Source organism: Myotis brandtii, unplaced genomic scaffold (assembly GCF_000412655.1).
Source record: "Myotis brandtii unplaced genomic scaffold, ASM41265v1 scaffold251, whole genome shotgun sequence".
Lineage (NCBI taxonomy): Eukaryota > Metazoa > Chordata > Mammalia > Chiroptera > Vespertilionidae > Myotis > Myotis brandtii.
Window position 1 is genome coordinate 783,392 of NW_005359516.1, and position 24,896 is coordinate 808,287.

The 24,896-nt window shown below is 35.8% G+C and overlaps 1 protein-coding gene across 6 annotated transcripts in view; it reads left to right on the forward strand.

The window, feature by feature from the left end:
* EXOC6B (exocyst complex component 6B) overlaps window positions 1–24,896 on the forward strand; it is a 524,781-nt gene that overhangs the window by 185,828 nt on the left and 314,057 nt on the right. For all 6 annotated transcript variants that reach the window (XM_005867756.2, XM_005867754.2, XM_005867755.2 and 3 more), the window contains one exon: window positions 16,601–16,777. In XM_005867756.2, the coding sequence (XP_005867818.1) occupies window positions 16,601–16,777 (177 nt within the window). The remainder of the gene's footprint in view (window positions 1–16,600; window positions 16,778–24,896) is intronic.

The window sequence follows — 24,896 nt, forward strand, 5'->3', positions numbered from 1 at the left end:
TTATCCCTGATAATTTTCCTTATTCTGAAGTCTGCTTTGTCTGAAAAAAACATAGTTACTCCATCTTTCTTTGAATCAATGTTAGCATGGTATATCTTTCTCCATTTCTTTACGATTTTGATCTATCTGTGACTTTATATTTAAAATGTGTTTCTTATAGGCAACATATAGTTGGACCCTGTTTTTTAATCCACTTTTTGAGTCTCTTTTAATTTACATTTAAAGTGATTATTGGAATAGTTGAGTTATGTTTATAATTTTTCTATTCATTGAATTTTTTAAATCTCTTTTTTGCCTTCTCTGGTTTTAATCGAGTATTTTATAATTTCACTAGAGGCCTGGTGCACACAATTTGTGCATGGGTAGGGTCCCTAGGCCTGGCCGGCGATCAGGGCCGATCAGGTTCCCTGCCACCCCGTCTCCCTGCCTCCCCGCCTTCTCCTTCCCTCGCTCCCTCAGTGCCCCACTGCTGGTCGCCCACCATGTTCTGCCCCACCCCCTGTGTGGTGAGTGATTGAACTCCTGGTCTCCCGGTTGAACTCCCGAGGGGACACTTTGCATATTAGCCTTCTATATAAAGATATATATATATTCTCTTCCCTCAGTAAATAATTATAATTTTTTAAAAAAACTTTTTCTACTTACTTTAAGAATTGGAACATATATTTATAATTAATCTACATGTACTTTCAAATAACTATAACAATTCACTGGTAGGGCAGATAGAGTATTTTAGTTCTTCCTTCTGGTCCTTTATATCATTGCTGTTATACATTTCCCTTATCTATAAACTGTAATAACCTAGTACATTTAGCTATTATTATTCATTTTTTTCCCAATCTTATTTTAATTGAGGTGAAATTCAGATAACTGAATTAACCATTTTAAAGTGAATCATTTTAATGGCATTTAATACATTCACAATGTTGTGCAACCTCCACCTCTTTGTACTTCCAAAACATTTCCATTATCCCAAAAGGAAACTTTATACTTATTTATGCCATCATCTCTCTAGCAGACATAATGTACCAGATAATAAGAAGTGAGCTAAATAGGATTTTAATATGAGTGCTTATGTGTATCTGGGTAGGAGTTAGGCTGTATTTAATGTTTGCTGTAACAATAGTTTGTTAGAGGCTTTAATTTGCTCAGGTGTCTGTTTTTGTTTGCCCTATTGTCTTTGGGTTGTCTTCCTAGTGTTCCCTAGTTACTCTAGGGCTCCCTAATCTTATGTCTGTCTTTTGTGTCTGCTATGATGTCCTGCTTTTGAATTTTTAAAGTCTGTATCTAATAATTACACATTTTGGAGCTTGTATGTAAATGTATTTCATCTGTCTTTCCCCCCTCTGTTGTTTCCTGTTGTCTTATCTCCTTTTGTGTACGGTTACTTTTTATTGTGTGCTGGTCATTATACTTTCAAAATTGTAGAAACAATTTAAAGTCTAGGATGATAGTATTCTTCCTTGGAGAAGAGTTAAGTTTGCTTTTATCAGACACCAGTAGACAGTATTATTCTCGGATGTTTAGGGACAATAGTATTTCTGGATCACTTGAATCCAGTTTAATGCTTAGTATGAGTTTCTACAAGGGCTCTGTGTAATCCTGGTTTAAACTTGTCATAGGGTGCAACTGTTCAAGGTTCTAACCCATAATGAAGGATATACCAAGTCTATTCCTCCTGGATGGCACTTAACTTTCATGTCTGTTTTTAAAACACTTGGCATTGTAAAAAGTGCCATTTAGCCTAGACTGTTATCCTTTTAGTATTGGTAAATGCCCCAAAGGAAGAATGGCTACAAATGTTGGTGTCTCTTTCTCATGCCACTTCCCTTTCCTGAATACTGGCTTCATACACTTTCTCCATTTTATTAGCTCTCTGAATCTTAAAGTGGATGGCTTTTATATTTTGTTCAGTGTTTCTTATCTAAATTCTGTAGTTCACCATTTCCTGAAGTAGGTATTTATTTATAGTTATCTATATCCACATCTATTTTATAAAATTTTGATCATATAAAAATATATCTGGATATTTAAAGCTTGACATATTAAGAGTATTCCTCCATGTAATTATGTGTTCTTTAAAGACATGTTTTACAAAATTATTGAATAAGATTTTTTCACATTTTTGTATAATTTCCCAATCTTTTTTTGATCTCATTTCCTATTAGTAGACATTCACTTTCCCTCTTATTTGCTATATAATGATATTTCTAGATTCAAAATTATTTACAGATTGTCACTTTACACATTTTATGAATCTAAACTTGGTCATCCTTACTGCACTAGATACCTACTGTGATAACAAAATGGAATTTTATTAGCAGGATACATGGGAACTTTTAATATTTTGAGAAACACCTGGCTTTTAAGTTAAAACTGGAAACAGAAGCTTGTGTGAGTGTATAGTTTTACACCTAGCAATAAGAGAACACATGTCCATCTGATCTTAGGAAGATTTTATAAGTTTCAAATGGGTCTTTGGCCCTGAGCCATTCTTGCTGTCATTTTTTATTAACATTGTTCTCTTTTTCTTCTTACGAAAAGCCTATTTTTTGTAATATTGTTTCTAAAAAATATGATTCCATTCAAAAGGATATTGTAAAATGGTGTCTTAAAATTGTGTCTCAGTCCATTAAAAAGACTCATAAAACATCATAACACAAAATATGTAGTAACTAGTCAGAACCACAGAGTTAACCATAACTCTCTTTTAACTCTGTTTCATAGTAAATCAGCTTGCAGTCATCATCACAAAAGAGCAACTTTTTTTGAGACAAACATCATTAGTTTCATTTAAAATCACATTTGTAGATAGTCTAAATTGGAAATTTTAATAACAGCATTGAGATTAAATCTTACAGTTTACTACTCAGTTTTTGTGTAACATTTGTATCAGCCTTTTTATTTTCATAAACTAGATTATATATATAAACTAGAGGCCTGGTGCATGAAATTCGTGCACGGGTGGGGTCCCTAGGCCTGGCTGGTGATCAGGGCTGATCTGTGGGGCGATCGGCGGTGGGTGGGGGGGGGCACTGGCACTTGCCTTGGCCAGCCTGGTGCTGCCTTCTCGCCGACCCTGCCCCCTGCTGCCGCTGCTGCCAGTTGCCTCCCTTTGTGGGGCGACCAGAGGGGCGATCTGGGGGTGGGGGGGCGCTGGGTCCTGTGGGCTGGGGGCAGCTCCTGCGTTGCGCGTCTGTTTCCTAGTGGTCAATGTGCGTCATAGCGACCAGTGGTTCCGGTTCCACCGTTCGGTAGATTTGCATATTAGGCTTTTATTATATAGGATGTTTGGTCTTTCATAGATTGGCTGAATTGTAATAATTGCTACTCTCTTTTCAATGGCATATTTTTTAGGTAGTAGAAATGTTTTCTCTCTGTCTCATAACACTCTTCCTGTCTACTGTGGTTCATCAAAACTTAATTTTGTGGGAAATTGGGTTCAGCTTTTTAATTTATCCTTATGAACTAGATCGTGGTTATGTTTAGTCTTTCATAGGCTGACTAAATTGCAACTGTGCTGTTCCTTTTTCTGTGATACTTCTTAAGGGAATGGATAGTAGATAGGTTCTTCTTATTCTGATACTCTTTTTACCTGACTAGTGTGGTTCAGGAAAAACTTATCTTCTATTTTGATAGGAAACTATTAATAAAAATAATAGATTATGGAAGGAACAAAGAAACTGTCATTTTTCATATGTTTACTCTGCCAGTTACAGTGCTTGTCACACTCACATAAAATTAATAGAATGGTTTGTTTAGAACTTTAGACACTTTAATGAAAACTTCTCAAGGTTGTTGAAACTAAGCTTTGGTAACCTTAATTTTTGCACTTTTTTCCTTTGTTATTTTTGCTATTTCCAGAGGGTGTGAATCAAACACAGTACAATAACTTAGGTAATTTTCCAATAAATACTCCAGTTCTGTATAAATTGCGTCTCTTGGTAGGTTTTCTTTAGATACTCTTTGTGTTAGAATGTGGACATAAGCTTAGTGTTTTTATAACTTTTCTATGCATATTTATAAACTACAATGTTATCCATATTGTTTTTCCAAATTTGCTTTGTTACAAGTGGTTTATTTGATATATGAATTTTAGTAGGACTATAACCAGGTTTTTCCTTGTATGGAGTTTTTCCTCTATGAGAAGTTGTCTTATATATATTTGGAATCCCCATCCTTGGTCTCGAGCATTCTTCATAGCCAGTGACATATCCAGTAACTTGAGTGCAGTCCTAAGATCATGCCCCGAAGTCAAGGTAATTTACTGGATAGGAGAAGCATACCCTGGTTTTGCTAGTAAACCACACGAAAGGTATGGGTTTCCTTCGCTAAAAATTGGCTTCCTTCATCACTCTCTCCTCTTTAGAGGGCAGTTTGGAGTAGTGCCCTTCACTTTGATGTGGTTTTTAAATTTCTTCTCTTCATTGGACTTCTTATAGAAGTCTTTATTTGAAACAGAATGTTTAAATCCAGTGTGGCTTTCTGACACATCATTTTTCCCCCATTCAGTACATTTTCAGTCAGGTGAATTATATTGGCTCTGTTATGTCATTTTGACGGTACAAAAACATGAGAGAGGAGTAAGTAGGTGGACACAGGGAAGTAGTTCTAGTGACTCAGTGCACATACTTGCAGCAACTGGTTTTTAGATTTCTCTTAATTTTGCTAGTGGAAGGCTAATTTCTAGGCAGACAATATGTCTCTGTGGATCACTTGGGCAGAAAGAAATTACAGGATATACCTTACTATCCTGCTCCTTTCCACAATTTAAAACTTATTCTATTAATAAAATAATAGTGTTCTTCTCTGGACCATATGCCTATGTGTTTTGAATATTTAATATATGCTACTGAATATTTTCCATTTTCATAACATTTAAAACTCAAGGTACTTTGTAGCACTTGGTTGAAGTAGATGGAAGGGAGAAAATAAATTTGCTATTTACTTAAAATTATAGTTGCTATTTTAATTCAGGTTATGTGAATGTTATTATAGGAGTTATTAATTTCATATCATATATCTTGTCAGAAAAATTCTGGTACTTAAAAAAATGATCCATTTATTATTTTCATTTTTAAAGTCCAATAATGATTTATTTTCTATGTATTTTTTTCTTTACTGAGTTAATGTGTTTCAGGTGTTGAAATAATAAATCTTTATAATTTTAAAGCTAGACCTTCACTTAACAAACTAAAATTATACAAGGACATATGTACAACCAGTTAACAGCAATTGGAACTACAAGTTACACTTCATGATTCTTTGTCCAGTACTTTTTTTTTCTTTATCACATTGTTTAGTTGTGTTGTCATAGCAATTTCTTTAATTTTAACTTCCTTGTGAAGAAATCTGTCAGAAAAAATTTTCTTTTCCAAACTGGGGCCTAACTGGATTCCTTTTTTAATGATATTTTACTGCATCTAATGGTACATTTGAAAGGAGGTGTCATACTAGATTGGAATTGTCAATATAATGTTAGAATAGGACACATTTGCTGTCCTTTGCAGTCCACTATTAGTGATATTTGATTTAAAAAATTTACCTGCCATTATTTTTCTCCTCCTACTTCCTACCACTCTTGACTCCCCTCCTGCACTCATCTACATTTAAACAAATATAATAGTCAGAGTTTGGAAGAGTTTGAAGAAATATAATAACAATATTTGCTTAGGTGACTAACTTGTACTTGAGACATTTTAGAAAGATGGGTATCTCCTCTGCTTCTGAGAGCTCTTGAGACTCTGGCTTTTATTAGGATTGCATTCCTGAATTTAAAGGTGTGGGGAAAGGCAAGACATCTAGCTTCCTAGAAGGAAGACAGTGGATAAAGATTGATTTATTAGAATTTAAATTTTGCCAAAGGGTGAGTCAATATAATTATTATTGAATAATTTTTGCTGTTCTGGAATAGATCTAAAGATGCTATTGATTTTATTTTCTACCACTATCATTCTTCATTGTATTCTTTCTTAGGTGTTTGTTTTTTCTCATTTGGGTTTTGATTGTAAGTTTTATAAATGGGATATCATAGGAAGTCTAGAGGCCTGATGCACAAAATTCCTGCAAGAGTAGGCCGTCCTTCCCCTGGCTGCTGGCACCGGTTTCCCTCTGGCACTCGGGACCCAGGCTTCCCTCGCAGCCCCGTCTTTGTGCAGAAGGTCGTCTGGAAGGACGTCCCGTCTAATTAACATTATGCTTTTATTATTATAGATATTTCTCCTTAAGCTTGTTTTATATAGCAGAAATGGAAGGGACATGGAGAATAATAGCTTATTATCTAGTTTGGTGATATACAATGACTATGCTACCTGGTAACACATTTATTAGGTATTTGTATTTTAGATTTCGTTTAGGTTGAGTTGACTGAGAGGAGTAATTTAAAAGTTACGTGAATTGTTAAGCCTGACCACAGAATATGTATAGTTGGTGGGTGGATATATGCCTACTTTCTCTTCCTCTCAATTTTAGCAGTTGTCTTCTGAAAAAAAAAAAGGGGGCGGGGGCGGTTTACATAAAAGTCTTTTTTTTTTTTTGGTATAATTTTATCCTTTGCAACAATGAAAGCATAGAAGTAGGATGTTAATTTAGCATTTTGTTGATACCATAGTTATAGTCAAAACGATTGGTTTGGTTGAAATATTGACATAGTTAAATTATGACTTTTTCTGGTCCTTTTCAGGTGGGATGGGTAATCCTTGGAGAAAGCCTTGCTTGTATAGGCCTTATCTTTCCTGGATGACTATGTTAAAACATGAAATATTAAACACCTAGGAGAGTCCTATTCTGAGGTTAATAGCTATCCTTGACTATTTTTCCTCCCAACTTTACCTATAATTTGGGGTCATTTTTATCACCATACAAAGATTGACAATAACAATGAATGTAAAACTCAACATGATATGTGGTAAAAATTTGTGGAGAAGAGTTAATGCTGTTCTCAGATATAGTGTTAAGGATTATCTTGACATTGAGTTTATTCATAAACCATCCTGTTTTGGAATCATACATTAATGACTTTAAGTGACCTGTTAATGTTCTAGCCATTCAGCAAAACTTACCACAATCCTTCTATCTTCAGGTAGCTAGTATTCTAAACAAATGTATTTGGAAATGATGAAGAAATTCTTGAAATATGACTAACGTGGTGGACATTGTTCTTTCAGTTATTAGAGTATGTTATAATGTTTACAATAGTTTAAAATCTGTGTGACAACTCAGGATTAAAGGATCGACTGCAGATGTTTGTCTCTCTTTCCTTAAGCCCCTACCAATGAAATAAATAGGCACTAAGGTCTGAAACACAAATGCCACTATGAAAGAGACTCTCCTTTATCACTTTGTATTATAAAAAGCAACCTCTCTTTCCTTCTTTTGTATTTGATACCGTTCATTCGTTCATTCATTCAGACCAATAAGGAGATTGAAATCATAATAAAAAACTTCCCAACAAAAAAGGCCCAGGATTAGATGGTTTTACTAGTGAATTTAGTAAATTTACAAGAAAAATTAACATCAGTCCTTCTCAAACTCTTCCAAAAAATTGAAGAGGAGGGAACACTCCTAAACTCCTTTTAGGAGGCCAGCACTACCCTGATACCAAAACTAGATAAGGACACTACAACAAAAGAAAACTGCAGGCCAATATTCTTGATAAATAGAAATGCAACAACTTTAACAAAATAGTAGCAAGCAGAATTCAACAGCACATTAAAAGGATCATACACCTGATCAAGTGGGTTTTATCAGTCTTACCTTTCCTTTTCAACATAGTACTGGAAGTCCTAGCCAGATAAATTAGAGAAGAAAAAGAAATAAAAGGCAGCTAAATAAAAAAGTAGGAGGTAAAATCGTTTCTGATTACAGATGGTATAATTTTACATATAGAAAATACTAAAGATTTCACCAAAAAACAGTTAGAAATAATAAATGGATTCAGCATAGTTGCAGAATACAAAATCAACATACAAAAATCAGTAATATATATTTTTTTACATTGACAATGTATTTCTTGTAAAAGAAATCAACAAAACAGTCCCATTGACAATATCAGACATAGTAAGATACTTAGGAATAAATGTAATCAAGGAAGCACTGTTATAACGCATTGATGAAAAAAATGGAAGAAGACACAAATAAATGGAAAGATATACCATGTTCGTGAGTCAGAAGAATTAATATTGTTTAAATGTCCACACTATCCAAAGCAATCTACAGATCCAAAGCCATCCCTGTCAAAATTCCAATGGTCTTTTTCACAGTAGAAAAAAATAATTCTAAAGTTTATATGGAACCACAAAACATCCTGAATAGCCAAAGCAATTCTGATAAAGAAGAACAAAACTGGAGGCATTCTTCACAATAGCCCAAACATGGAAACATCCTAAGTGTCCACTGATGGATGGACAGATAAAGAAAATGTGCTGTATAAATACTGTAGAGTATTATTCAGTCGTGAAAAGAAGGAAATCCTGTTTTTGGTGATAACATGGATGGATATTGAGGTCATTATGCTAAGTGAAATAAGTCAGGTAGAGAAAGTAAAAAACTACATGGTGTCACTTATATGAGAAATCTAAAAAAGCCAAACTCTTAGAAATAGAGAGTAGAATGGTGGTTGTCAGGGACTGGGAAGTCGGGGAAATGGAGAGATGCTGGTCAAAGGGTACAAACCTCCAACTTTAAGATGAATAAGTTTTGGGGATCTAATATACAGCATGGTCACTATAACTAACAATAATATATACAGTACTTGAAAGTTAAGAGAGTAGGTTATAAATGTCACCACACACAAAAATGATAATTATGTAATGGAATAGAGATGGTAAGTAACCTATTGTGGTAATCATTTTGCAATATATATGTGTATCACATTAGCATATTGTCCACCTTAAACTTACATATGCTACATGTCAATAACATCTCAATAAAGCTGGAAGAAAAAAAGCTGAGGGAAGTGTGTTATATAGCAGAGTGTATGAAGCCACAACTGAAAGTACACACAAAGGTACATGAGGAATGGAGAAAACAGTTTAATACAGAGAACTTCATTGTCTGAGACTTTGGAAGTCTGAGTTATGATAGATGATAGGGGTACATTAAAGATGTGATTTGTTGAAAGTTAGAATATAAAACATTTAATTCCTCTCCTTTTCTTCTCTTGTCCCATGTATGGAATATTTGTACTTATATTCTTAGGTGGGTGATTAGAAGATTCTTTTTAAAAATAATCAATTTTTATTGAATTTATTGGGGTTACATTGATTAATAAAATTATATAGGCTTCATGTGTACAATTCTATAAAACATCATCTGTATGTTGTATTGTGTGTTCACTACCCAAAGCCTCGTCTCCTTCATCACTGTTTACCCTCTGTTTACCCTCTTGTACCTGCCCCACCTCCCTTTCCTTTTGATAATCACCATACTGTTGTGTCTATGAGTTTGTTGTTCTTATTTTTACTTAATCTATTCACCTGTTTCACCCAGCCCCCCCATTCTCCCTCACCTCTGACAGCTAAAAATTGATAAAAGATTGCCACAAAGTTCCATTGATTTCCCCAGCAAAGAGGTGATCTCTCTCCTAGTCTCCCTAAAGTGAAGTTTGCTAGTTGACAAGTCTTCCTGTGCCCACAGAGCTTTCCATAGCTCCTAAGTGATTCATTATAAAATACTAATGACCAGCAAGGATCCACAGACATTTGAGGAAAATATCCAACTTGAGACCAAAATCTATCAATATGAGAAAACAAATATTAATAATAAATAACTACCTGGAGACAACAGATAACGTAGAAAACAGAATATGTTGAAAAATATAATTTGTGTCCTCAAAACTTAAAAATTTGGGTCTTTATGAGAAAATGTTACAAAGATCATCAGAAAGAACTATAGAATTCAGTACTAATTAAGAATTCTAGACAAAGGGAGAAAATTATCTAAGCAGTAATACAAGAAAATTCTCCTTATCTGAAGGATGCAAATTTTCAGATTCATGGACAAATTACCCAGTATAATGAACATAGGCAAATTAAATATGTTATATTATTGTTTCTTCCTTTGCTGTCATGTCTTGAAACTTTTACATTCAATGGTAAAGAGAAGTAATGCCTAGTGGTGCTTAGGGGCTAGGAAATAAGCATTCATACACTTTTATGTGCTATTATGAAGTGGCATAGCTTTTCTGGAGGGAAGTTTATTGATTTTGCAACATTTACTATTTGATCTAGGTTTTCTATTTTTAGGAATTTCCCTAATAAGACAGTTAAGGACATGCACAAATTTTTTTCTCTGGAGATAGTCTTTGCATCATTATTAAGTAGCAAAATATTGAATATAAATGTCCTGTGGTAAGCTATGTTTAAATAAACATTTGTTCTTTGAATTGCAATGCAATGTTATAAATGTTTTTATTTGTTGAGAAAGATATTTATAGAATATTTTTTGTGCAAAAGATTACAAATTTTTATTTAGTGTAATTCTTTTCTGGCATACCAATATAAATGCAGATTGCAGATAAATAGAAAATACAGAGAAGCAAAAAGAGAAATCTTTATATATGCACAGAAAATAGGCTGGGTTGTCATTCACCAAAATAACTGATTATTACTAAGGGGAGATTTTGATAGAAACCCTGTTTTGAAATTGCAGCTCTTTTGCACTTCTTATGATTGGTGAGATTTGAAGGGCAATTGTAGAGTCATCATTTCTTGATCTTGCCAGTTATTTTCAGAGCTATTCTTTGGGCTTCAGACACGAAACAAGGGCCATAATCCTGCTCCACTGCTTTGTTATATGGGGTGTTATTTTAGCCTAGGTTTCCCTGAGGGAACCTGAGGGGTTGAGATGTGAGTGATCTATGGAACAGGAGTTCAAGGATCAGGAGTGAGAAGAGAAGTTTGTGGAGTAAGTACAATGCTAGGGTAGTTTGGTTCCTTAGTTCTTGGGACTTTCTAAGAAGCCATATGGAATGGATGAGGGAGGGACACAATGCATTTATCTTGGTCAATGGTTGCCTCACTTCTGGGCTGACTATCTTGAGTGCTAAGTAGTTCTTGTGGGATTCTACACTGTGGTATTAACAGCAAAGCCCCTGGGAAGGAAGCTGGAGGTGTGGAGTGTTAGAGCTGGTTTCAGGTTACATGACACTTCCAAGCTTCCCAGAACTACTTACTGATGCTAGAGCTGGAGTAAGAGCTGAGGTATCTAATACCTGAAATGTTGTACTAATGCAAAATTGAATGGCAATGTGTAGTAATAGTAGATGCCAGCAATGATTAATATCTAAATATTTTTTAGATCTCAGAGGCTTCCACAATAGAAAGTAAAACAGATTTCTCTCTCATTTTCAGAGGGAAGACAAGTAGAACTTAAAACTTTTAGTGTTTTTTGTTTTACTTATCTATTAATTCAAGATTCTTTACTTATATTATCTCATTTAATTCTCGTGGCAGTTCTAAGGTACATTTTGTTAACCTTGTTTTTTTGTTGTTTTTTTAAATAGATGGAAATGTTGGCTAGAGAAGTGAAGACACTGCCCAACATTATAGGATTAATAAGTTTCAGAGCTTAGATTTAAAAACCTGTCTTACTCCAATAAGGTTTTTGTGTGTGTGTTGGTTTTTTGTTATAGCACCCTGTTATTAAAGTCCATGTAATTATGTCAGGTCTCCAACCCTTCTCAATTAGTTTCTGATTCTAAAGGTCACTTGCATATGTTCCTTAAGCCCACTAGAGGTCAGTATTGGGTTGATAAAGACAGGAGCCTTCAGTTTTTGATTCACATTTTAACTCTGAGTCTTATTGCTAGGCACCCTTGGAAGTTGTAGTTCACAATAAAACTTTATTTAATTATATATATATATATTATAATTATTAATTATATGTGTATATATGTACATATATAATGCCTCATAGAAACTCTTCAAGAGTTGTAAACTATTAATAGCAACATTTTTAGGATAATAGTTCAGATTAGGTAATTCTTATGGGTTTTTGGGTTTTCTACCTCTTCTAATAGGTAGGAGAACATACAAACCCTGTCTTTTGCAGATAGCCCTCTCTTTTACTGGGCTATATCTTATTCGCTCATAGATTTCCTTTGTTATCTATTGCCTTTATATAGTAACCATTTATCCAAATTTAGTGTATATGTGTCACTGAATCTGGGCTTTGTGGAATCTAAGAATGATAAATGGGTTTCTTAGACTCAAAGAAATTGAGTACCGTACTGAAGTGTGGTACTATCATTCGTTTACCTGGCTATCTGGCAGGTTTACTGAACTCTTCTCCATCCTGCTCTCAACTTACTATTCCCATGGTTCCTACTATTTGGAATGATCCCACCATCTAGTCATCAAGGCCAGAATACTTAGAGTTATTCTTATTTCCTTCCTATTTTTTATGTACTACAATCAAATTAGTAAATTCTGGTGCTTCTACCTTTTATATATCTGCTGATGCCTTATTTCAGCGGTTCTCAACCTGTGGGTCACTACCTCTTTGGCGGTCGAACGACCCTTTCACAGGGGTCACCTAAGACCATCCTGCATATCAGATATTTACATTACGATTCATAACAGTAGCAACATTACAGTTATGAAGTAGCAACGAAAATAATTTTATGGTTGGGTCACAACATGAGGAACTGTATTTAAAGGGCCAGAAGGTTGAGAACCACTGCCTTAATTCAAGTCCTCATCATTGTTATTGGACTATTATAGTGATCTATATTGATTTTCTTATTTCTAGTCTCTATCTTCTCCCAGTTGAGCACTCCTGTGATCCTAGAGGATTTGCCTGAATTGGAAAGCTGATCCTTGTTTTAAAGTAATTCCCTTGCTTACACTCTTTCATTGTTTCTCCATTGCCTACTAGCTAATGTCAAAACTGCTTTGTATGACATCTTTATAGTTCTTTATAAACTACGTTCCTATACAAAATTACTTATTCCTTGGGTGGATAATATTATTATATCACACATAGTCCTTTCTCATGCTGTTTCCTTTTTCTGGAATGGTCACCCTTTCTACTTAACTACCTTTGTAAAAATTATATTTATCTTTTAAGAGCATGCTACCTGTTCCTCTGTGAAGTCTTATCTGAGACCCCTCCAAGCAGCTCTGATTACGTTCTTTATTCACCCACTGTCCTCTGTATTATTTCTATTATACTTATTGTGTAATCTGCTTTCCAAAATAGTTTGATGTGAGATTCATGAGTCAGAGACTCTTTTTCTTTCTATGTTCAGTGTGTAGTACAATGCCTGGTACCAAGTAGACCTTCAAAAGATGTTTGACTGAAAACAGTATTACAGAGAGAAAGCACCATGAGTTAGGGCAGTGAGAGGAGGCTTTCTAAAGTCAGAATAATTTAGTTGGGTCTTGAAGGAAAGGTTAGAGTCAGGCAGAAGGAGGTCATTCAGTAGAGACACAGAAGTGGAAATATACCTAGTATATTATGAGGTAGAGTCTGATTCAAGTGGAAGATTCATGTTGGAGAAATACATTGGAAAATTAGGTTCAACTTCCATTATGTGGAGTCTAAGTGATGGATGTGGAGTTTGGCTTGTACTTGTTTAACCCCCCCACCCCACCCTCCCCCACTCCCAATATCTCCCATGTTTACTTGGTGTGATGAATGATGTGAGTTAGGAAGAGCCTGGCCTGGCCGTAGTAGGCAGGGGAATTATAATGAGAAGGTGATGAGTTCCATTTTAGGTATGTGGGAATGGAGGTGATGGTAGAGCACCCAGTAATAACAGGAAGCTGGAGATGTGCTATTTGATCTTGGGAGAGTGGAAAAAGTGGTAAGAGAAGAGGGATTGAGGAACAAACCCTGCTTAATTTCTATATATTAGGAAATCAGAGAAGAGTGTATATGAGGGAACCTTAAGGAAGAGGTGGTTAAATGTGTAAAAATTTTCAAAAAAATAATGAACAACTAAGAAAAAGAAAACACCTAAATGTTTTCTAAGGTCTAACTGCTACTTGTGTGCTTCATATCTTCCTGCCTCCACTTCATCCCACGTGGCAGAAGGCAGCTGGTTCTTTGGCTCATGATTATAAAGGTTGTCTCTGGAGGGACAGAATATATGGTCCTGGGGATATAGCCTAGCAGCGGTTCTCAACCTGTGGGTCGCGACCCCTTTGGTGGTCGAACGACCCTTTCACAGGGGTCGCCCAAGACCATCGTAAAACCCATATATAATTACATATTGTTTTTGTGATTAATCACTATGCTTTAATTATGTTCAATTTGTAACAATGAAATTGGGGGTCACCACAACATGAGGAACTGTATTAAAGGGTCGTGGCATTAGGAAGGTTGAGAACCACTGGCTTAGAGTGTTAGGAGAGAGCTCTGAAGGGTATTTACTGCCTCTCCCCCCCCCCCCCCCCCCCCCCGCCAAGGGCTTTTTATTTTAAGATATATGTATGTATTTATACGTCGATATCTATATTTACTCTTCTCCACTCTTGCCAGTCCCATACTTACATTCTGAATAGCTGGTAATTTTCATTTGCAGCCATAATGGGTAACATCTGAGGATTTATTTCATTGTTCTACCTGCGATGCAGTGTTTCTAACCTGGCCAGTTCCTGCGTAGCAGCTCTGCCCTGACTGCTTTTTTTACACACCGGAGAAGCCTTGATAATGCTAACAGAGACCCCAGGTTCGATGGAGCTTTGGAATAGTAGATGAAATGCTTTCATTTCCAACATAGGGTTTGCTATCTTAATTTGTGTTCTTCCAAATTGATGTGGAAACCAGATACATAGCATCTAAAAAGAACAGGTCATAGGAGATTTAAAATTAAGTGTAGCTTCTCTTGATTACTTTTGATACACTGGTACTATTTTATTGATTGTGATAGAAAAATAATTAACTTAGGATTCAATAAAATGAGACCAACTTAAGAAAAAAGTTTTTGGTATTGCTGTACTGAAGGAGAGAATGGAGTTAGGGGACAAGTGGTCACTCTCTAGTTGAGGGCTTGCTTTTCAAAGTATAAAAGCTTTAGGAAGTTCTCCTTTCCTTTGTGCCTCCCCAGAGTTCTTGATCCCTTTTTGTGTGGTTCGCATTAAAAGTAAGGGGGAAGAATTTACTTTTGAGAGGAAAAGAAAGAATATTGTATCTGTATCTAATTTTAATGCTTGAAAGATATGTATGTTTTATGTACAAACCTAAATTAAGTGTTTTTGAATGCCTTTTCTACCTCAGTTTGTTACCATTTTTATGTAAGTCAAAGCAAAATATCAATGAGTACTATGTAGAGAAACAAGTTTGTCCATTGATTCAAATCTCTGGAATGTAGATTCTTTTCATTTTCTTGGCAGAAACTAGCTCACATAGTTCAAGTTTTTCTCTGTCCTAGTAACCAGTGCCTGGACTAACATCTTATACTTAATATTTCTCTTGAATTCCTTAATCTCATTCAAAACATTTGGAAACTGATTTTTTCCTGAACTAATATCCATTTTTCATTGAGGAGAAATATCATATATTGATTAAGGTATATATATTCTGTCAAAATTTTCAAGCTTTATATTTTAGGATGATATTAATTATTATTAAAAAAAGGAAACTTCCGTTATGAAATACTTTCAGAATATGCTGGGTTAAATCAAAGAAGTTTTTTAAAAATGAACTTCTCCCTATTTTTATTTTGTTAATAAACATTATATGTCTATAAGAAGGCTACATGATATGCAGTGTTTCCCATTTATTTGATCACAGAACCCCCTTTTTTGGGGGAAACATGTTGCCATGCTTTGAGGGACTATTGGAATAATGGGAAGATCACTGATGTGGAATTTAGAAGATCACACTTTGAGATTCTGATTTATTGCTAACTAGACCCCATCAAATCCTTTGTCTTCTGGCCTCAGTCTCCTGAGTGGGGACTGAGGTCACTTCCAGCTCGAATGCCGTCTGGTTTAATACTTCTGTTGTTGACCCTGGAAAGTGACACTGCCCACCTCTTTGTATCTATTGAAACCACACCATCATTTGAGTCTATTTTATTAGGTTGAGGGGATTACACTTCCTTTTCTCGAAGAATTCAGAAGAAATTCTTTAAAACTTTGTTTTCCACGGACTAAGGTCATGAAATCCTGTTGGATTAGTTAGTTCAAATCACTCTATTAAGATATTTTATTTCTATTTCTAATCAGGAGAATTGTGTTGATCTCTTACATCCACACAACTGCTTTTAAGAGTCCCCTGAGCTCTCCCCACCACAAGGTTTCAGCATGCCATTTATCTTGCACTATTCTCTTGGCTACTTAGAGGAAAATGGGTAGATTTCATTTTTGTGATGATTTAGTGGGTATATTTGAAAAGTATGATGATAATACTGTATTGACTGATTATCTCCCCCCCCCCCCCCCCCCCCATGGAAACTGGGAAAATGAATCAAGAGGTGTAACTTCAGGGTTAAAAATGTATACATTACTTTGTTGGGGTTTATTTCTGCGACTAAAACTTCATGTATTAAGATATTTTGTTATGTTTTCTTTATGATACCAATTTGTTGAAAATGAGTTTTTTGAATGCTTAATTGCTTTTTTCTTAATGTGTGTGCATGTCTCTGTCCTAGGCCCAGCAACAAAGAAACCTGGATAACATCGTCTTGCAACCACCCAGAATAGGTAGCAAGAGAAAAGCTAAGAAAGATGCATATACAATTTTTGATACGGAGATAGAAAGCACTAGCCCCAAGTCTGAACAGGATTCAGGAATTCTGGATGTTGAAGATGAAGAAGATGAAGAAGAGGTAACTAACTTTTGAACTGGGGATGTGAGACTGTTGTTAGGTTTAAATACAGTATGTTTGAAATGTGATGGAGAATCTATTCAGTTTTTGTGATATTCTGGAATTTAATGTTATTTTAAATACAAATAAGCTCCAATTTAAGGAAATGAAGATGCACTAAGATATCTTAGATTTTAATTCTTTAGATTTTTAAATGCACTTGTCCATTCTTTATGTTTCAGGGTTTTTTTATTGTACACTGACTGGGTAGGCACTACATTAAGGGAAGAGTAGAGTTTACCTGACCCGGAGAAAGAGATCTAGGTGGCCTCCACTGAAACTAGAAAAGGGTCTTTGAAGACCAATAAAAGATGATATAAAAGTGGGGAATGAACACAGGAATTTCTTAGCCTTGAGTTATGGTTCAGATTGAAATTATAAAGTTGAGAATACATTTCTGGAGGAAATGTATGAGCTATTATAGAGAATCTGGGAATTTTGTGACATATCCATAACCTCTTAGATTAGATCTGTGTCACTTTCAGGTAAAGAATAAGATTAAGTGGCTTACCTAGTACATATTTTTATATCCTTCTTTGTTGTTGGAAGTGTGTTTAATGTGTTTTTAAAAATAAAACTCCCATGACGTGAGATTTCCTGTTAAAATGTTTTTGTAAATACTTATTTGTATAATGGGATTAGTTTCTCTGTGAGTCTGGTGGTTGTAGCATGGTCATTGGAGTCAGACAAATCCTGGCTCTATCATTTTATTTTTTAAAAATTAGCAAAAAATCCCATTCATTTACTTTTAAAATGTTCAGTGACATGTGCGAGGAACCATTTACTCCTATACTCAGTTAATCTGTTTGCCTTTAAGTACTTGTCTCCTTTTAATTGTTTTATTTCTCCACATAAAACTGGGCTCACTGCCTTGTCCCCTTCCTTGTCCTTTGCTATACCCTTACTACTCTCCTTCGCTCCTCTTCCCCCAAAACTTGTCTAACTTCATAATCTTAGGTAATTGTTTAATCTGTTGGCACTTTATAGTGTTTCATCTATCAAGTCAAGATAGTATTCTCTGCCCCCATAGGTTTGCACAAGTGCCTGTCATAAAAGCTGGTTTATGTAAATGTTAGTTTATTCCCTATTTTCATTATTCTTCCTTCCTCACTTCTATTAAGTATCACTAATGTCAGTATCCCTGTCCTTATTCTTCTTCTTCTTTCATGTCAGAAATCGAATAGCCACCATTTAAACTGTTAGGGCTGAAAAACAAATAACCAAGTTAATTATGTGTCTAAAACATTAACATTTACATTTGATTGAATGTCTGAGAGACTATCATATGTGTAAAGTACTATATTTTTTATATAGTTGTCATTATTGAGAGGACATAATATAAGTGAATAATTGCATTTAAAATTTATACTTTATCAGGATATGTTTAGTGTATAAATGAGGTACATTAATAGTTAACAATGTGTGAAAATTTTATCATAATCCCTATTTTACTTGGATAACAAGAACTTTTAATAGCTCTAAGAAATAGAGCTAATAAAAGAACCAGATAGTTGCCTAATACCCATGGAAATAGAAAGGGGCAGAGAAGACTTGATATCCTGAATATTTTCTAGTATTCTCCTTGCCTGGAATGACTGGTACTGTAGGAGGTAGATCTACCCTGGAGACCAGACTGTCAGGTATTAGGCTTATCACTGATGACAAGTTACAATAGTAGTACAATAAAGAATCAGTTTCAAGAAAGACCAGTTAATGCCTTTTATTTACATTTTGGGTACCTGTCAAGAAAATTAAATTAAATCAGGCACTATGCCTTAAGGAAACAGAAGTTAGACATAGTCTATGCTCTGGGGTAATACACACCCCAAAAAGATGCTTAGATGATAAGTTAAAAGATTGAAATATATACACAGTTCTCATATATCACTGAGAACCTTCTGGAAAAGAGCCATTCTTTATCACTAACTCACTGAATATCCTGAGCACGTCGCTTTTAATTTTTGTGTCATATTTCTTCTTCATTTTATCTTCTAAGGTCCAGAGAAGATGAAGATGGTGGGACTAGTAAAGTGTGTTGGGGTTCCTCATAAAGGAAGTATTAGAAGAATGTGCTTGGAAGTTAACTTCTTAAAATGCTCCCAAATCCCAAATCAAACAGAATTCACATTAGAAATTTGCTGATTGAGCTCTTAGAACAAGAATTCAGCCCTGCACTGTCATCTAATGGCATCCTATCTCTAAAAAAATGTCCACTTTATATTTATTTACTTCTCAGTTTGAATCTTCTTCAAGAGCACATTCTTAATCTCAAACCTCATGTAGAGAATTATTTATTTAGATGTCTCCAAACTGGTTTCTTGGCATAGTTCTTGCATGGTGTGAATAAATTCTTCAGATAAGGTCTTTCGTGACCCACTGTGACGTTCTGACCTTCATTCTTGTCATTCTTCAACAGACCTCATTGAGAGCAGCGTAAATAGTTTTAGAAATATTTTGACTTTTAAACTGTGGCATAGAATCCTGTAGGGCAGTGGTTCTTAGTCTACTTGGGGTAATATATTAGTTTGAGAGTTTGATAAAAATATATGGAGTCTTTCCCCAGTAAGACGTACATATATTCATTTACAAAAAATTCTGCGTGGAATTTCAGGGGATTCATGAAACTCATATTGCCTCTAAGGCCAAAGTTAAGAACCTATATTGTAGGGCAGTACTTCTTGAACTTCGATGTGCATAGGATCACCTTGTAATTGTATTAAAATGCAGATTCTGATTCTTCAGGTTGTGGGTGAGATTCAGAATCTCCATTTTTAATAAGCTCCCAGGTGAGGAGGTGCTTCTGGTCTCAGAGCTCACTTTGAGTGGCAGTTGTATAGAGGACCACAAAGAAGCATTTTTAATGCATAAAGAAAACAAACCCATGGTTTGGGTTTCCTACTGATTCTTCATGAATATGGCTTAAAGTTTGCCAACAATGAATGTAGTACTTGAGGAGAAAGTTATATTTCAGTAATCGGTTGCTTATAATAGATTACCATTATTGTTTTTGAAATTTTGATTTTGATTTAACTTACTTTAGGTATTTTTTATTCTCTGAAGAACTTTTTACCATTTCTTACATGTTGAATGGAAGTATACTTAAATCATTCTTTAAGTCAAATGATATTTTTAGGTTATTTACTATGTCTTTAGCTTGATGATACTTAATAGTGTTACCAATGTTGTTAATAGGAATGGGTTTCTTGCGATATCCCAAGAAAATAAATTTTCTGAGACTTACATGGAAGGATGTGATATTGTAGAAAGCTTTATTTCTGTGGAATCAAACCCCTGAGTTTCCAAGTTTTCATTTTCTGAGTCCCAAGAAAGAAGTTCCATTTTGCTTTTAGCAGGGCTAAAATCAGAGCCAGTGTCCTGAATTTCCATTTCATATTTGCACACTCCAGCTAGCATCAGGCTGGTTTAGCTTGTGTTCCCAACTGCAGTCTATTAGTCCATTGCTTGTAGGGTCCACATGGCTGTGGACCGTACAGACGAATGCAAGGAAGCAGGAACAAGAGAGCCACAAAAGCAACAAGAGAGCCAGGAGCAACAAGAGTGCCAAGAGAGCATGGACTCCTTTGTTTAGGGGATTATGTATTCCCAAATTTTCGCACACTTGCAGTGGCCTTGCCCATTCTGGCCAATGATCTCTATTCCCAGGTGACTGACAGGTATTTTCCCTATGCCACCCTAATCTCACAGTGAATATATCTCCCCTTTGTTCAGTTCCTTCCCCCAGTGTTTTGCAGGGAGTAGGCCAGTGGTTCCCTGGGGAGGGTGAAATTGCAGCTTCCTGATGAAGCTGCCCAAAAGACATGCCTATAATGTCTGGCCTTCCCTTTGCTTCTTTCCTATTATTAACTAGAGACCCGGTGCATGAAATTCATGTGTGTGGGGGGGCCCTCAGCCCAGCCTGCTCCCTCTCCAATCCGGGACCCCTTAATCCCGGAGGTCGGACATCCCTCTCACAATCCGGGACTGCTGCCTCCTAACTGCTCACCTGCCTGCCTGCCTAATTGCCCCTAACTGCTCCCCTGCCAGATTGATTGACGCCTAACTGCTTTCCTGCTGGCCTGATCACCCCCAAATGCCCTCCCCTGCCCACTCGATCGCCCCCAACTGCCCTCCCCTGTTGGCCTGATCGCCCCCAACTGTCCTGCCCTGCAGGCCTGGTCACCCCTAACTGCCCTTTCCTGCTGGCCTGGTCACCCCCAACTGCCCTCCCCTGCCAGCCTGATGGCCCCCAACTGCCCTCCCCTGCTGGCCTGATCTTGCCCCCAACTGCCCTCCCCTGCAGTCCTGATCTCACCCCTAACTGCCCTCCCCTGCAGGCCTGATCTCACCCCCAACTGCCCTCCCCTAATGGCTCCCAACTGCCCTCCCCTGCCGGCCATCTTGTGGTGGCCATCTTGTGATGACGTTTCGGTGGCCATCTTGTGACGGCGTTGTGTGAGGGCATCGCATGATGCCACCTAGGCTTTTATTATATAGGACACCTAGATAATCACTATGGTATCAATAGGAGACCATAGAATGAAATGGTAGGAAATCCCAAATATCTAGAATATAACTTTGCACAAGGTTAGCATGTAGTTAATATATTGTTAATTTGAAATCAAGTTTGTGTCAGAGATGGAAAAAACTAGGAACTGTGGATGAAGTTACAGTAGTAAATTGTCATTTTGGATGAAAAACCATCTCACATGTTGAACCATCTCACATTTGAAAGAGTCAGTCTCTTAATTGCTGATAAGTGTTGCAGAAAAAGTATTCCCCCATAAAACTATCTGTGTTTCATGTTTGTCTAAGCTAATGAAAGGGTCACCTTAATTAAGGTAAGGGTTTTTTAATTTTTATTTTTTCATCTGATATAATAAAGTTGAACTATATAAACTGCTGATATTTGACCATTTTTGATTCATGACTTAATTCAATTGATTTTTAATGGAAATATATATGATTTCAGGAATTTTGTTTGAATCTCTATGTCATCCTGTGGTATATGCAGATGTAATTGCTCTTCTGTAAATGTCTAGATAGGACTTAAAATACTTTAAAAGTAGAAAATACTTTAGATTGAGAGTGTATTTATGGATCTAGATTCATCAAGAATGTTATTTTTGAGATATTTTAAGGTAAAATACAAAGAACCCCATAAAGTGATTTGTAAGAAGAAGGACATATACCTACTGAGGGTAGGGTGATTGTGAGGATTGACTGGAATAATGTGTATAAAGCTCTTTTCACTGTACTTGGGATACACAGTATCTATAACAATAAAAGAGTCATATGCTAATTAGACCAGAGGTCCTTCCGGACGTCTTTCCAGATGACCTTCTGGATGAATCCAGGGCTGGGAGGGAAACCCGGGTCCCAGGTGCCAGAGGGAAGCTGGTGCCGGCAGCCAGGGGAAGGAAGGCCTACTCTTGCACGAATTTCATGCATCAGGCCTCTAGTTATATAATAATTACTAGTTAGGCATTATGTCTGTGTGCTGTTTTTGGAGAATAAAGTTTAAAAAACTTGATACAGGTTTCGATAATGTATATTTGTATGGACTTATAAACACCATCTTCTGTAAACAAAAAAAAAATACTGAAATAAAGCAGCATTGAGTAAGAAATAGTTTGAAAAAGCAGGGCCTATAATTTCTTCTTTGTTTTTAGGTTCCTTCAGAGCTTCTGCATTATTAGAACATGGCATTGTAACACACCTAAGGCACATATTTATTCTAGTTTGTATCTCTTTATTTGTTTACACACTTGCAGAGAGCAGTGGTCAGCATGCTATTCACATGACTCTTTATGTAGTAAGGGTCAAAAGCGCAATGTGATCAAATGATCCACCTTAGGTTTAGCTCTCAATATTTTTGTGTCTCTTTTGAAATATGGAATTAACAGATGGAATTGCTAATTTAAATACAAATGGCATGTAATATAAAGCTTTTTGAGGTGTCTTAATGGTTATTGTAGGTACTTATTTTGAGGTAACAGTATGCATTTGTTTGCTACAGTTGCCATAACAAAACATGTACAGATTGTATGACTTAAATAACAGACATTTGCTTTCTCACAGTTCTGGAGGCTGGAAGTCCCAAGGTCAAAGTGCCAGCGGCGTTAGTTTCTCCTTGGCTTGCAGATGGCTACCATCTTGCGGTGTCCTCACATGGCTATTCTCTGTGCCTCCTCCTGATGTGACTTCCTCTTTTGATAAGGACACTAGTCCTATTGTATTAGGGCCCCATCTTATGATTTCATTTAACCTTAATTACCTCCTCAAAGGCCCTATCTCCAAATGTAGTCACATTGGATGTTAGGGCTGAAACATATGAATTTTGGGGTTGATACAATTCAGTCTATAACACAGGGTGATTGAAAAGAATGAAATATTTGTACTTAGAAGGTTTAAGTTCTGTCAGCTTTGTGCTATTGGAGCCAATTATGCCATCTCTCTAAGCATCTCTTTTCTCACCTATAAAAGTATAAAACTTAATTTATGTCAACTTGCTTGGTAAGAATTCTAGTTATGAGGATATTTGATCCAAAATTCAAATATTTTCATTTTTTACAAAACTTTCTATTGACAGGAAAGTAACAGAAAACGAGGATCATTTCTCAGTAAGCTAAAGTGAATAAGGATGCCACAAGAACTTTAGAGTTTAAATCAGAGGTTGCTGATTGGCAGCCCATGGACCAGAAACAATTTACAAAATGGTTGTTGGCTTGCATAGTGCTTAACTTCTTTAAAAAATTAGTTGCCAACTTTTAAAAGTCAATTGAATTCACATAAAAATCTGTATTTCCAGCCTAGGCTCTTTCTAAGCATGGTAGTAATAGACTCGCCCTGAGTAGCAATGTTGCCACAAGGGATCCAGTTTTTCCACTAAGCCACAACCCGTGTTGTAACTACATATTGGCAATTGCCATTGATTGTCACATTTATGCTGTTGTTGAAGGAAATATATTATTATTTATACTGACTCTATTTAAAAATGTTGAAATGGAAGATAGACTGACTGGACCACATGTTTGAAAAACAATGGTGATAATATAGTCTTTTGTAAAAATAAATAATAGTATATCTATCTAGAGAATGTAATTTAAAATGCTGGCCTACTTCACTTATTCCCAATGCCCACTGGCCCTGTGGGCTTTGAGTTTTTCATTACTATTCTTAATGAAACTGACCTGTTAAAGCTGGTATACAGTGAAATGAAAAGTAGATACCCATACATGCAATTAAATGTCAATAAAGACAGTTTAGAAAGTTGAATGAAATCATTATGGCATGTTTGAGATATATTTTGGGTTTCTTAATCCCATTTGTTGATCTTTTAGGTCTGTTCATTGGCAAAATTATATTATGGCCCATATTGACTTAAGATCTTTAAATTTTTCCTTGTAGTGATATTAAAAAGGTTTTGTCATTTTGAAAGTACTTGATTCAATTACAAACATCGACCTGCCTTTCCAGATCTTCTAGAATTTCTCCTTTATATACTCATTGCTTACTCAAACACCACCTTCACTTAGTGCTAAGTTGCTAATAATACCAAGTAGGCACTGTATACCTTTTTTCTCCTTCCTTGTCTAAAATATCTAATTCTGCCTTTCCCTGACTAGTTTATTCTCACCTATCCTGTATTACCTTTAAAAAATTATTTTTCTTTTAAAGAGTCTTAAATCTTCAGAAAAGTTACAAGAGTGGTAAGACAAACATCATATCCCCTTTACTTAAATGCTCCACTTACTAAAATTTGACATTTTCTCTCTTTCTCAAACATTTGATTTTGAAAGAGTAAAAAAAAAATGCATATATCCACTTACCCCACGCAAAGCTAAGCCATTGCAAGTGTCATACTTCATCATGTTTGATTCTCAATACAGCCATCTGTAGTTTTCTAAGAATGACATTCTCTTTCATAACCACAATACAATGATCACATGCATGAAATGTACCACTTAATATACAACCCATATACTAATTTCTCCAGTTATTCCAATAATGTCTTTTATAGCAGATTTTTTCTTTCATTTTTCCTGCAGCCATATCCAGACAAGTATCACACATTTTATTT